The 15,704-nt window shown below is 38.7% G+C and overlaps 1 protein-coding gene across 1 annotated transcript; it reads right to left on the minus strand.

Annotated features, from left to right (window-relative positions):
* Nucleotides 1–4,511: 4,511 nt before the first annotated feature.
* LOC132048976 (NAC domain-containing protein 1-like) lies at nucleotides 4,512–5,210 on the minus strand. The gene has a single exon (XM_059439656.1). The coding sequence runs from the start codon at nucleotides 5,208–5,210 to the stop codon at nucleotides 4,512–4,514; it is 699 nt and encodes a 232-aa protein (XP_059295639.1).
* Between the last annotated feature and the right edge of the window lie 10,494 nt (nucleotides 5,211–15,704).

Raw genomic sequence — 15,704 nt, forward strand, 5'->3', positions numbered from 1 at the left:
AATGGTGCATCCCCTTAACGTATTTGAAAACTTAGCCCAAATCAACAGGCCGAGGTGCCTATTATTGAGCCCATGGTTGTGGGTTCGATTCTTTGTATATTTTTTTTTCTTGAACCCCCTTATCAAATGTTACGATCCGCCCTCGGTAGCCTTTATCGTGGTGTTGTAGCGACCTTGTTGGTTCGCATATGTACATATATGTTGGAATATCGGATATGTTTATGTTGGGCCCTTTCTGTGTGCAGGTATCCTTTGAGTTATGGTATCTAATGATCAAGGTAACTGCTAAGCCAGGTGGTTCCCGGCCTATAGGTCGGAACCCGTCATGCCCCTCGATGGGGTATGACAGTATTGATCACTTTTCATGTTCCTCATTGTTACTCTTATTCTTTTTTGCCCTTTTGTCTCTTCTAATGCATGTCAAGGTCTTTGGGGGCATTAGCTTCCATTTGCTTTCTATTCTGTATGAGTTTATTACCCTTTTTGTGTTAGAACGAACTTAGATTTTTTTTAAATAAAATATGATTGTGTCTATTATATAATCTACAGAAGAGAGAAGTTTATCGATAAGGTTGTTGGGGGGTTATCATTTTTAGTAATACCTTTGTTGCCTTGCGTTCAATATTCTTTTACTAATTTAAGTGAGTGTAGTTTGTCTAGCAAACGCTATTTACAATTTGAAGAGAATGGCGACAAAGTATGTATTCAATATGATTTATAATTGAAATCATGAGCTTGTGGAATTCTTATTCAGAATTGCGTCAAGAGGTTTGTTCATGTTGTTTTCCTCTTTGACATTCTTCCACAAAATCTATTTGATGTAGTCAAGTGAAAGAGTGGGAAAGTAGACAGGAAATGAAAATTAAAGGCCCATCTTCAAAATCAGCTGTGTCTCAGCAGAAGCTCATCGGCTAGACGATTGGGAAGCCTGAAAAAAAAAGGAAAGGATATTTTGGGTTCTAGGGATTTTGTTCCACTATTCTCCCCATTGGTTGAACATACTGGTTTTCAGAATTTAGTTTGCAGCAAGTTATGGGGGACATATCTCAGAAAACGGATATTGGGATGCCTATTGAATTCTTCCTTCCAACATTGGATTCTAACTAGGCTAAGATCAACGGATACAGATAGAAGACCAAGAGCGCTTATGTATCATCTCCTGTGGAAAAGCGGAAAAAACAGCTTCTTCTATATGAGGCCTAGCTCTCGCTTCTCTTGATAATTAGTGTGCGCTTGCGAAGTTAAATCACGAGTTTTGTGTTTAAGAAGCTAAGACAATTTAAGTTTTATGTCATTCAAACCTGTAGTATTGTGATCTCTAACTGTGTTATGTAGGGTAACAATTGGTAGGGAATATGCAATTTCTGGGAGTGGTAGTCTGGTAGATCACCCAAATCTCATCAACTAATTGAATATTGTGGCGTTGATACGGAAAGAGGTATTGAGAGGCTACCCGTGTATGGAATTCATGTCAAATAGAGGCCTAAACAATCATTTTTCAGTAGTGTCTTTCCTTTTCTTTCTTGGCAAAGAAGACTGCACATAGTGCTTGGATAGCTCGAGGCCGACTTATTTGCATGAAGATTGGGAGTTCAGGTACTTTATTTGAATACCTTCTGAGGCTATCTTCCTAATTTTCAGTAATAAATTTATTAGCGTACAATTTTTTAGCCAGATTTCTTCTCACTATGCAACTCTATTGATGTTGTCATTGCATGCTCATGCTCTAACGGACCTACTACTTGCATCAACCAGTAACTAGAAGAATTGAAATAGATGGGGAGTATGAATGAGTTCTAGTTATGATGTTTACCTGTAAGAGAAAATTCAAAATCACTAGAAGTCAAGAGTTTCTGTTAAGAAAAAATCCGAGACAAAATGTAGCCAGGACGTGAGTGCAGATTGTGTCTAGATATTACCTGATAGCATTGTGATGAAATATTAAAGAGAGCTTGAGATACAATATTGAGTTGATAATTACTTGGCCAACTAATCATTTGGATTGGTATCTCACTTCTGGAAGCATAGTTTGAGTGGTCAGAACTCTATAAAAGAGTTTAATCTGAATGTTAACCTTCATAGTTTTGCTTCTGATTATCTTCATTTGATCTCCTTAAAACATTTGCTGCTGAAACTGAAGGATCAATCAAATGGCTTCGGGCTAAAAAATGTTTCTTCATGAAGTGTTCTTTTAAATGTTTCTGTATCCCATCTCCTTGCTAGAGATATTTGTTTGCTGACATTGGTTTAGTTTACTACAGTTAGTTTCTTTCTAGCATCCAAGGAAAATTTCCGCATGATAAAACTATACCTCTATAATTCTTTCCTGTATTTCAGTTAAAAATAGTAATTTTCCTAGCTCATACAAGAAGCGTTTTGAGAGGTTTTTCTCTGTGAGGGAGTTCAAGCCTAGGCTAGAGTTAGCTTGAGCATTTTGCTACAATCAGAGTGGTTGTAGGCAGTCAAGTAGCTAGGATTTAGTCTCTTTGGTTATAAAAGTTTTGTAACCAGAAATTGCTCGTTGTTTTGATGAATTCTTTTGAGAGAAATTTCAGAGGTGGGTCATGATTTTTCCTCCCTTGCGCGAGGAGGTTTTCCACGTAAAAGTTTTCTGCGTACGTTTAATTTTGTACTTCACTATTTCAGAAGGTGCAGATATAAGAACCAAGTTCTTATTAGAGGTGGCAAAATTAGTCCATGAAAACATAACCCGCCCAACCCTTCAAGTTTGGGCGGGTTACTGATCCGCCCATTATTAGCTTAGTTCTATTTCAGCCCAATCCATCCCATCAAAAATTGGATTGATATGTAGCCCAAATTGACTAATGAGAAATATTATAAACATATTTGTAATTATTTTGATATGTTATATAAAGACATAATAAGGAAAAATAATAATTTTATAAGGTACTAAAAATTATAAAAGAACAAATAAAGCAATTAAAACTTAGTAAGAATTGGGTGGGTTGGGTTATGACCCACATTTTAGCCCATTTCAGCCCAACCATTTCAATCCAAGTAACTCAGTCCATTTTAACCGGGCAATTTGCACGATTGCATTATTCAGGGGTGGTCTTTAATTTTCCCCCCTCAAATTGCTGATCTTTAATTTTTGCCCTTCGCCTAATACACCGAGGTTCTGGGTTTGAACTCCGGCTCAGTAAAAAAAAATCGCAAGGTAGAGTTTCATAGTAAATTTAGGCCTATTAGAGCAAAATTTTTCTCTGCCTTAAGGTAAACTTTTGCCAAAAATTAGGCCTTAAGACAAACCTCTGCCTTAAGACCTAACTTTTGCCCTAATAGGTCTAATTTTGGGCAAATTTAAGGCAAAGGTTTAGCGAAAGCTTTGCCTTACGATTTTTTTTTTTTTTTTTTTTGTTGTTGTTGTTGTTGTTTGAATTCAGAACCTCGGGGTATTTTTTGCCACTTTTTTAAGCGAAGGGTAAAAATTAAAAACCAACAATTTGAGGGGTAAAAATTAAAGACCAGTGCATTTGAAGGGCAATCTGCACAAAAAAAAAATGATTTTAATCCGCCCAAATTTAACCCAACCCGCCCATTTGATACCTCTGGGTTTCTTATACAGGTGTCTAAGTGATGCACCAAACTAACATAATCTAAAAGATAAAGTAAATAACTAGAGCACTGAACAAACGTAAAATTATTTGCACTAGCTGGCAGTATATGCAACTTAAATTCTTTCTTCGTAAGGAACTGTCTTTCCTTTACACGCTCAATATAGTCAATGCAGCCTCCTTTTGTATTCTCATAAACAAACATAGGACAAGCATCATATTGTCACAATCAGCAGAAGCTTAATTAACACAGTTTGATTCTTTTATCAGGATTGAAAATGTCAATAGCTAAGAATATTAAAAATGGTAGTGAAAATAATTGAAAACTGACAGATAGAATTAAAACATATAATCTGGACAAAGAAAATTGTAAGTCTTCAGTTGTGACTCCACAAAGCAGTATGACCAATATAGACATCTTCAGAGAAAAGAGGATCTTTCGGAACTAATGGGGGATCAAGTTCTAGGCTGATTAACTAGTGTCCGTTCAAATCTTAGCTTTCTCGAAACTGAAACTGAAACTGACCAGAGGATTTCGGTTCATAATAGTACTGGGAGTCCAAGCGCACCTTTTCTGGATATTCTGATGAGGAAGAACTTGATCTTTCAAATAATCAAGCATCGCAGCGGCTCCTCAGACATGACATTGCCAACCGCTGGTAGATCTTCTTCCCTGTACAAATATTTGGGAATTCTCCTCATTTAAGTCTAATTCCTTAAATCAAAAGTAAAAGCTTACTTAGTCTTTGGTGATTAATGTTTGAAAGAATACAATTGAGCCTCCTTTCTCCATATTTCTTGCAAAACAAAGTCCATACTTTTACTCATCTACTGGAAATTTGTACAAAGTAAATAAAACAACTGTAATTCTAATCATATAACCACTAGAATATATAGTTGAATGTGCTATGACATGGTTCTTACTTTCTACTCCTATCATTCTTTTTTGTTCTCATATGCCTGTGGATATTCAGGATCAGGCTTATCAAAGAAGATCAAATCTTCTTCAGTCAATGACTCAAACGGTCCATCTAATGATGGAAGTTCAGTTAAACCAGGATATAGCGGCCATGGGAATTCTTCTTCAGTCAAGGACTCTTTAATGACTACATTCTCGATTACCGGGATATCCTGAGAATTTTTACCCAAACTAACCTTCCTCGTAATGCTACATAGAACAAAGTCTTCGTGTTGGATTTCACCACTTTCTCTTAACGCCTTCACCATGGTTTCGTTAAGACAGTATTCTTTCATAATCCAGTACACGCCACTACTTCCTTCATCAAAACGAAAAGTTTTCTTGGACCCAATCACTGATCCATCCTTATCAAAAACTGCTTTACTCGTGTCCCGTCCCCTCCATGAGCCACCCCCAACAATTGTCCTGTTGAAGTTTTTACTATGCACGGATTTTTTCTTCAACTGAGTAAAGAAATAGTTTACATGATCGCTACTTGTCTTACCTTCACTACATAATAAGTCGTAGAATAACTCACATGGCTTCTTGTTACCATACAAATCTATATGTCGAATATGACGGCATTCAATTGGCTTTCCACAAACAAATTTAAGTAAATAGCTTATGAGATGTTCATCATCATAGGGCTCGTTCTTCTTTCGCCTTTCATCATTCATTGTTATTCTTCTTTTATTTGTTGAAACGAAAAGAACTTAGGAATAATGCGAAATTCAACTTTAGGTACAGAGAGAAGGGATGTAGAAATATTTTAGAGCAAGAAAATACATTGTAATATATATAAAGAAAGTTTAGAGGAAACAAAGATATCAAGAAAACTTAAAAAGTATTTCCTAATTCGAGTAGGAAACTAATCAGAGTTGTAAAAACAAATTTAGAGAACTTATAAGTACTTCCTTATTAGAATAGGAAATTATTCGGAGTTGTAAAAACAATTCTGGAAAACTTATTTCTCCAGTACAAACATTAGGAAATTCTCCTCCTTCAAGTTTTTCAATTCCAAAAGTTTTAAATCCTTAAATTAAAAGTGAAACGTGACATACAGCCAAATCTCTCTATAAGAGCATCTTTGGGTCCGGAATTTTTTGGCTATTATAGAGAATGACTGTTATACACCAATAATAGCATGATATTTAAATAGTATTTCACTTTTTATATGCAAAAAAGATGCAGGAAATCTTAATTTTTATTTTTAATTATCAAATTATAAGCTTAATCATACTTTGTATAACCAAGGAAAATCTTTTAATAATGAATATATATATATTCATGTAATATTCTTTGTCATAAATAGTGTATTAAAGGATCAAATATTTGGTCAATACCTCTACACTAATTATTGGTAATCATAGATATTCTATTTTGTTTAAAATGGTTAATTATTATATTACCAAAAATAGAAGATAGCTGTAATATGGGGGTTAATTTTACAAAGAGTATAGTGTTATAAAGTTGGTTGTTGTTGTTATAGGTAAAATGTTGTTATAGAGAAGTAAAATATAACATAAAAAATCGGTTCCGAAAAAAATTGGTTGTTATAGAGAGATGTTATATGCGGGTGTTGTTCCGACTGTATTTCTTCGGTAATTAATTATTTAAAGAATAGTGTATACGGTAAAAATCGAAGCAATTTGTATTCGGTAAGAACCGGAGTAAATATCACAGCTGTCCGATACGAGATCGAAGAGGAATGAGGTCGTTAGATTCGGGTAAGATCGAAGGGAACGAGGACTGAGGAGCTTTGAGTTTTTCCAATTAAATGGCAAAAAATCAAGGGTATGTTGATAAGCACAGAAAACCCGAGCTTGAGGCGAAGACATTCAACATAGGCTTGGAGTATCCGTTATGGGCTAGGCTATGCGTCACCTGATCGTTTCGCCCTTTGTGCTGACAACAGTATAGGTGTTAGAACATCCGTACGGACGTGACCTTATCCATTTTAGGGTTTTCTTCAAAAGGCCTTTTTTAGATTGTACTAAGGCCCATCTAGTTGTAGCTATAAATAGAGGTGTACCCCCTTCATTTTAGAGTTAGATTTTCATTATTCATCACACTTGTAATTTGAAAAAGAGGTAGTGGAATTTTCTTAGTGTTCGGCTCGGGTGAAAGAAGCAATCTCCAAAACCGGACCAGTTCTTAAAGTTTACAGATTCGGTTTCTTAAGCTTTATTTACTAGCATTCATCAATATACGATTATCATCTGCATACTATTTTTATACGTAACCTATTAATCTAACCACATAGCCTATAAACCATTTACAAATTTAATTGTTACCATTTTTAAGGGTAAACAGTTTGGCGCCCACCGTGGGGCATAGGATAATAGTGGTGATTAATTTACAACTCCCTCTTTCACTTGTTCTTTGAAAGTTAGTGTTTCAGATACATTCGAGGTGGTAAGCAAAGGGTCAATCCCAGCACATGAACAACAACGAGATAGTCATTGAAAACGACAACAACACCGAGCTACCAAACCCGAAAGCACCCCCTACTGACCCAGCCAACCCAAATGCTGTCAACTCGACCGAAGGCCTTAACCAGAATACCGTCAACCAGGACAATGCCGTCCTTCCGGCCACAGATATTTTAAATAGCAACAATTCAGCAATTTTGCTTCGGGCACAAGCCTGAAAGATGCCTGATGTCGCAGATGAAATTAACTTATGTTTGATATTTGAAATGTTGCAGGAACAACAGCCGGCTATAGCTCAGCTCCAAAAGAAAGACAACAGAACAGCATCGGCAGGGCCAAATCGGGCTACCGAGCCAAGGCGAGAGGAAGCTCGGGTCGTTCATAGCGATAACGGATCGGGGTCAGGTGCATCTACCGAGGTCTTGAAAATGCTCGAAACATTGGCTAAACGGGTCGAATCCACTGAGAAAAGGGTGAAAACGTACAACTCTCGAGTGGACCAGATCCCGGAGGCCCCCCGATCCTGAAAGGACCGGACTCAAAAAGATACATTCAAAGGCCTTTCCCTCCGAGTGCGGCCCCGAAGTTGATCCAAAAAGGTTCAAGATGCTTGATATCTCAAAATATGATGGGACGATGGACCTGCCGGAGCATGTGACCTCGTATACTTGTGCCATAAAAGGCAACGACGTTGAAGAGGATGAAATCGAATCAGTATTATTAAAAAAGTTCGGTGAAACACTATCCAAAGGGGCACTGACCTGGTACGACCATCTGCCCAAGCATTCCATCACTTCTTTTAAGATGCTCACGGATGCGTTTGTCAAAGCCCATGCCAGGGCCAAGAAGGTTCAGGCAAGAAAAGCGGACATCTTCAGAATCACCCAAAGAGATAACGAGCTACTCCGAGAATTCGTGAATAGGTTCTAAAAGGAACGAATGGAACTCCCTCCGGTCCTGGAAGAATAGGCAGCTCAAGCCTTTACTAAGGGTCTCAATCCCCGAAGCTTAACTGCCTCATTCAAATTAAAGGAAATTTTTTTGGAATACGAGGCAGTAACTTAGGCCGATGTGCATAACAGGTACGAATCCAAGATTCGGGTAGAGGATGATCAACTTGAACGTCCCCCCTATCCGATAAGCGGAGGTAAGAATTCTGAAAGATCGAGGAGGATTTTTGAACCGAAGATAATGCCATCGAAGGATAGATTCCGACTATATGCTCAATCGGAGAAATCCAGCTTTAGGTCGGATAAGGGAAGAAGCGGTCCTAGTCATCTTTCGAGTAGAGGTGACAGGCGAGCTGATCACAGATCAAGCAGTCGAGGTTTGCTGTTTAGAGGCGATGCCGGTGGGTCAGCCAACAATGGGGATAGCCCGAGGTTATTAGAGTACAACTTCAACATTAACACCAGAGATCTTGTCTAGGCTATTGTCCATATCAAGGATGCCAGGTGGCCGAGACCGTTAAGATCCGATCCAGCTCAAAGAGATCCAAGCGTGATGTGTGAGTATCATGGAACTCATGGCCATAGGACCGAGGACTGTTGCCAATTGAGAGAGAAGGTGGCTCGTTTGTTAAAAAATGGTCACCTTCGCGAATTCTTGAGTGACCGAGCCAAAGGACACTACAAAGGCAAGGAAAATTATTTGTGCACTTGCCGGACAAGTATACCTAGGCAAGGGGTTAACCCCGGAGCTCAGGCGTAAGTTAATTAAATTTCTTCAAGCTAACGCCGATTGTTTTGCATGGTCCCATTTAGACATGACAGGTGTGCCACCGAAAGTAACGACGCATAAGTTAAGCCTCGATAAAAAAAATTCCTCGATAAAACAGAAAAGAAGACCGATGGCCGAAGTAAAGCATGCCTTCATCAAAGAAGAGGTAACAAAGCTTTTAAAAATAGGTCCATCCAGGAGGTTAAATACCCGAACTGCTTAGCTAATGTCATTGACGTGCCAAAGAAAGGTAATAAATTTAGAATGTGTGTGGATTATAAGGATCTGAACAAAGCATGCCCGAAGGATTCATTCCCTATGACTCACATTGATCGAATGATCGATGCGACGATCGGGCATGAGATGTTAAGTTTTCTCGATGCCTACTCCGGGTACAACCAGATTTGGATGGATCTGGAGGATCAGGAGAAAACTTTTTTTATAACCCGATATGGGACTTATTGCTATAATGCAATGCCATTCGTATTAAAAAAAACACTGGTACAATATACCAACGCCTAGTTAACCAAATGTTCGAAGAGCAGATAGTTAAAACAATTGAGGTTTATATTGATGACAGGCTAGTTAAGTCCCTGGAAACAGAGGACCATTTAAAGCATTTGTAGGAAACCTTCGACATACTTGGCAAATACAACATGAAGCTGAACTCGAAGAAGTGTGCCTTCGGTGTTAGATCGGGTAAGTTCTTGGGCTTCATGGTGTCAAACCGAGGGATTGAAATCAGCCCAGAAAAAATTAAGACCATTGAAGACATCGAAGTGGTTAACAACATGAATCAAGTGCAAAGGTTAACCGAAAGAATAGCGGCTCTGAGCCGATTCATTTCAAGGTATTTGGATATATGTTACCATTTTTTTTTCATTGCTATGGAAGAAGAATGACTTCATGTGGATCCCGGAGTGTCAAAGTGTCACACCCCAACCTTGGGGGGTGTGGCCGGCACCCGGCACCGAAAGGGCCGAGCGAACCAACTGTGATATCTGAACTCTGTAACATGAATCATAGGCCGACAAGGCCGCTGAATAACAATTGTAAGAAGTATATCATGACAACCTGCAAGCAGAAAAGGCCCAACAACACATATATGCATAACTAGGGCCGACAAGGCCACAACCAAGAAAGACAACTAGTCAGAAGGCCGGCAAGGCCAAACACCACACCTGTACACTGACTGATAGTCTGTAAGCCTCTAAGAGCACTAATATGCATCAACTGGTCGGGACAGTGGCCCCGACGTACCCATATCCATACTCATAATACATATATATACATGCATGCATCCTATTTGATGACTCTGACCAAAGAACTCCGGAGAATGGAGTGCGAACATCCCCGCGAACTCGGTATCCCTACGAGAAAGGTACATCAATCCATCTACCGTTCCATAAGTTAACATGATCACAGTGCACAAAATGCGTGGCGGTAAGTGTAAACATAACATAAGCATAAGAGATACGGATAATCATGGGAAGAGATGTAGAGACAACCTGAAACTCTGAACAAGGCCACTGAGGGCGACCATAACCATGACATAAATGTAAATGCATGCTCGTAAAATCATTCCTCACTGTGGAGGCATATATCATATCATATAAAAATAATAAATCCCTTTGTGGGGTGAGCTCATCATCATAACATCATCTCTGCCTAACTGATTAGTGGTATGCACAGCTACGTGCCTGCCCAGCCGACTATAGCGCGGCGCGGTAATGAAAGTAAATACACATGTATATAAGTGCAATGCAAGACTGACCTCAGAAGAAATATCATGGAAAGAGTCGGAGTGACCTATCGTCATTATCCTTCAACTATCATTATTGTTGCTACGTTTATCATTCTTTAATTATTAGGCCAAAGAAGTAAAAGTACAAGGAAATATCTTGTTATGAATTATTCACGAAGCCAAGGTTGGCCAAACTCTTATGAAATATGATCGACACAACTTTTATCGGAAAGAGTGTGCCAACGAGAGGTTCGCTACCTTGGAGTAATAGACAAAAAGATAAGGATTAACTTAATTAAAGGAAGTATAATCAACTCAACTTTGATGTGAAGAGTACCATAACTAATATCATTCTTCATTCGATAAACAAGAGGGATACGAAATGTGAAAGGTACTTCAATACAAGTTATTCATGAGAAAAGGGTAAGCTTAACCATTTTGGAACATAATCGACACAAGTTGAACGGAAAGTCTTTTAATCGATAGCCAACAGAAGATGCGGAACATAATTTGGTACAAGTCATAGATGAAGTATGTGTCAGCTCAATTATCATGGAACGCGATCGATCCAAGTTAACGGAACAACTTTTCAATGAAAGGTCATTTGAATTCTAGTCATGCCACAAAGAGAATAGAAAGCCCTACATACCTTAACGATGAAGTTTTCCACGTTCCATAACTCCTCGAATACCTTACGAATGATCACCTACATCATACGACCAATATGGGATCAATTCCAAGTTCATAGCTTATGGAAATACTCATTGAGGTATTTCATCGAACAACTTGCGGGCATAAGTTCGGAGGGTCATTTGTAGTTTGATTTCTTCATTCAAGACTACCATTTTTCTTCTCCTTTACTTCTAATCTTCATTATCAATCCATCCATAACTTCATAGCTCCAAATAATACATTTAAACCACAAGAAACAACCCAAACAATCAAGTTGCTCCATAAGAATTCGTTAGAGTTAATAAAGACTTGTCCTATGGGATTTCTTCTCCAATTTCTAGTTTAAATACTTGTAGAAGCTTAAGAGGACCATGAGAAGGGTAGAACATACCTTAAACTTCAAGAATTACTCCAAAACAGAGATTACTTCAGGTTGAAGTTTTCTTCTGAAAAGTGAAACAACGAAGAAACGACGATTCTATGATTACCACGTGATTGCTTACGTTAAAGTTACTTGATTAGCCTTTGGATTTGTTTATGATTGATAGAGAAATGTTTGAGAGAGTATAGGGAGTGCTTAGGGTTAATATCTTATAGAAAATGAAGGTCCAAGATAATTTGTGGGTCTTTTATACAAAAAGGAATAAGCTGCCACCGACCTAGCACACTGTTCCAACGGCAGTTTTCGTCCCTGGACGGAAATGCACTCGTAGACCTTTAATTTGATAGGTGGATCACCCTTTAAATCCAATTAGATTGAGAGAAAAGCTCCTCGACATCTGACACCCTTTAAATCCAATTAGATTGAGAGAAAAGCTCCTCGACATCTGACCTAAATTTCAGTGAAATTTACGAACTTAACTTGCGACGCCCTTTGTCGATTTTCGTATTACAACTCGTTTGACTTCCAAACTTAACAAACGACCATTATACAATTAAAAAACTTCATATTATTACTTTCTTACCATGTGAAGCACTCCTAATCTCACCCAAAATGACAAGTTATCATATTCCCAACTTGCCAACTTTTGACGAAACTCATGCCTCTTTGATTCATTCACCCTCCAAACCTTCTGCCACTTACTAATCTTATTTATAAACTCTTATAACCATTTATATTAATAAGCTCAATCCCTTTTTAACCTCAAGACAATTTCTTTTGAACTTGAGTCGACTAACTCATGATGCGACTTTAATGTGCGAAAATTCGGGATATAACACAAAGAGCTTTGAAAGATTTGAGACGATAAATGTTGAGTCCACCTTTGCTGCACATATCGAAGGCAGATAAACAACTGTTCTTATATTTGGCAATATCCGAGGTTGCGGTAAGTGGTGTTTTGGTCCGAGAAGAAGAAGGTATGCAATTCCCTATTTATTATGTAGGTAGAACATTAAGGATACAGAGACTCATTGTCCTCACCTCAAAGAATTAGCATTAGCCTTGATAAGTGCTTCTGGGAAACTGAAACCTTATTTACAATGCCACCCTATATGTGTAGTAACCACTTACCCGTTAAAAATATCATGTATACATCGAAGATATTAGGTAGGTTTACGAACTGGGTCGTAGAAATAAGCGGTCATGACATCAAGTATAAACCTAGAACGGCTATAAAATCCCAAATCTTGGCCGACTTTATAGCGGATTTTACACCGGCAATGGTTCTCGAGGTAGAAAAAGAGCATTTGCTTACCTCGGGGAAAACCGCAGAGATCTGGACCCTGTACACGGACGGAGCATCAAACGTGAAAGAGTCCCGATTGGGGATTGTTCTTAAGCCCCCCGTAAGTGATATTATTCGACAATCAATCAAAACTTTAAAATTAACTTACAATGAATCCGAGTATGAGACTATGATTGCAGGTTTGGAATTGGCTCGAAGTTTAGGGGCTGAAGTCATCGAAGCAAAGTGTGACTCCCTCTTGGTTGTGAACTAAGTCAACGGTGTTTTCAAAATCAAAGACGAACGAATGCAGAGATACCAAGAAAAAATTCAAGTAGTCCGACACTGGTTCAAAGAATGGACTATACAACATGCGCCGAGGGATCAAAACAATGAAGCAGATGCATTGGCTAACTTAGGTTCATCGGTCGAAGCGGAGGAATTCAATTCTAGCACGGTTGTTCAGTTGATGAACTCGGCAATAGAAAATGGCCACGTCGAGATAAATACAATGAGCTTGACATGGCATTGGCGCAATAAATACATAGACTACTTGCGAGAAGGTAAGATCCCAACAGACCCTAAGGAATCGAGGTCCATTCGAACCAAAGCTGCGATATTCTGCTTGGTCGATGACCAGTTGTATCGGCGATATTTCTACGGTCCTTTGGCTAAATGCTTGGGGCCCGGAGAAACAAATTATGTGATGCGGGAGATCCAAGAAGTAACTTGCAATAATCATTCGGGAGCCAAAGCGTTGGTCCGGATGATAATTAAAGCATGGTATTACTGGAACCGGATGGAGGAGGACGCAATTTTTTTTTTCCGAAAATGTAATGGATGACAAAAGGACGCACCGATGATACACCAGCCGAGGGAGTTGCTTCATCCGGTCCTATCCTTTTGGCCATTCATGACATGGGGGATGGACATTGTCGGTCCTTTGCATTGGCTCCAGGTAAGGCTCGATTCATTTTGTTTATGACTGACTATTTTTCCAAATGGGTTGAAGCGCAGGCCTTCAAGAAACACAGAGAAAAGGAGGTCATTAACTTCATTTGGGACCATATCGTTTGTTGGTTCGGCATTACTACCGAGATAACTTCCGACAACGGTCGACAATTCATTGGCAATAAGATTAATGACTTCCTCGAAGGATTGAAGATCAAGAAGATTTTGTCAAATCCGTATAACCTGAGTGCAAACGGAAAAGCGGAGTCGACGAATAAGACCATAATTCAAAATCTAAGAAAGCGACTAGAGTCGTCAAAACACAAATGGAAGGAAGTTTGGCCAGAGGTACTATGGGCTTACAGAACGACGTCAAAGTCATGTACTGGAGAAACACTGTTTTCTCTAGTATGTAGTGCCGAGGCTTTAATTCCTATAGAAGTCGGAGAACCGAGCCTAAGGTTCCGGTATGCGACGAATGAGTCAAATGTAGAGGCTATGGCCGTGAAGCTTGACTTAGCGGACGAATTCTGCGAGAATGCACTGGTCCGTTTAGCAGCTCAAAAACAACGAGTGAGGAGATATTACAATCGAAGAACGAATCTTCGATATTTCCAAGTTGGGGACGTAGTGCTTCAAAAATTTACCCTGCACACTAAGAATCACAATGATGGAAAACTGGGCCTAAACTAGGAAGGATCGTATAAAATAACCAGAATAACCGGCAAAGGATCATATCAATTGGAAACCGAGTCGGCGGCAAAGAAATACACAACAATTGGAACTAGCACACTTGAAGAAATATTATTGCTAAGGTACGAGCGACTAACCCTTTTGTGAATTTCAATAATTCTCACTTTTTTCTTTGCAGGGTCAAACCGGAGTAAAATTCAAAGAAAGTAGAATTAGGTCTAAAAACACGTGTTGTAAAAACACGTGTTGCACTCTTTTTCTTAGCTCGATTTTATCCGAAAGTGGGTTTTCCGGCAAGGTTTTTAACGAGGAAACAATGTATAACATGTTACTTTAGAGTTCAAAAATCGGGCTACGTGCCGGGGACTCGAAGACCAAAGAAAGTACTGGGACTGAGGATTCCACAACCCATTTTCTATAGTGTTTCTCCACTCATGCTTCGCACACAAACACTAGAGGACTATGATACCCTCACCAGGAGCAACAAGATCGAAGAAAGCTCAAAAAAGCGTAAAAGAGAAGTCAAAGTCAATCAATTTTTATTTTTTATCGGCTGAGTCTTCTGCATTAGCGTTCGTTGTAATGGCCAACCAATCAAATGAGTCGTGTCTAGATAATGTGTCTACGGCAAAGGAAGAAGAGGTTAGATGAAGTCCTTAGTTTCTTGTACGAGACAAATATTTGGAATATCAAGAAAAATACTTTGGTAAAAGTACGCTTTAAATGTGCCCTTTTATGAATGTATCCGAGAGTAACTATTTATTAAATCCCATGGGATACCCTCGACTGAGGACTGCCGTCACAAAATAGTCGAAGGCACTAAGGTTATAATTAGCTGATCCCAACTTATAAAGAATTCAAACAGTCGAAAGAAGGTCGAGTAATTAAAGACCTCGACTTAAATGCCCGAAGTGGTTTGGAGACATCCGAATTCACAAAGCATAAAAAGGCTCCCACGGACAAGCCCTCAATAAGATATCGGTTGAACAAGAATCGGTTAAAGTAAAGCCCAAAAGTTAAGTTGGCTCGTTTTCATAAGACAAAAATTGTTAAGGGCTTAAGGTCGAACCTCAGCCGTTTTTAACGAAACAATATCAATGCGGAACAATATCATAAATTCTATCCGACTTAAAGATCTATTCGAAGTCTCATATGACTAAGTATCAGAAACGATCGAAAGAAATACTGGCAAAAGAAAAGCCCATATTAATTTTATATGTCATGAAGGGCGAAGCTTACAATTGTGAAAATTACAAAGATCTAAAAAAAAATACAGAGGTCCTATGAGCCTAT

The sequence above is a fragment of the Lycium ferocissimum genome, chromosome 3, assembly GCF_029784015.1.
Source record: "Lycium ferocissimum isolate CSIRO_LF1 chromosome 3, AGI_CSIRO_Lferr_CH_V1, whole genome shotgun sequence".
In the NCBI taxonomy this organism is placed as follows: domain Eukaryota; kingdom Viridiplantae; phylum Streptophyta; class Magnoliopsida; order Solanales; family Solanaceae; genus Lycium; species Lycium ferocissimum.

Bases quoted from the DNA above. Each gene is read 5' to 3' on its own strand.
- LOC132048976 (XM_059439656.1), bottom strand. From the start codon at position 5,210: ATGAATGATGAAAGGCGAAAGAAGAACGAGCCCTATGATGATGAACAT.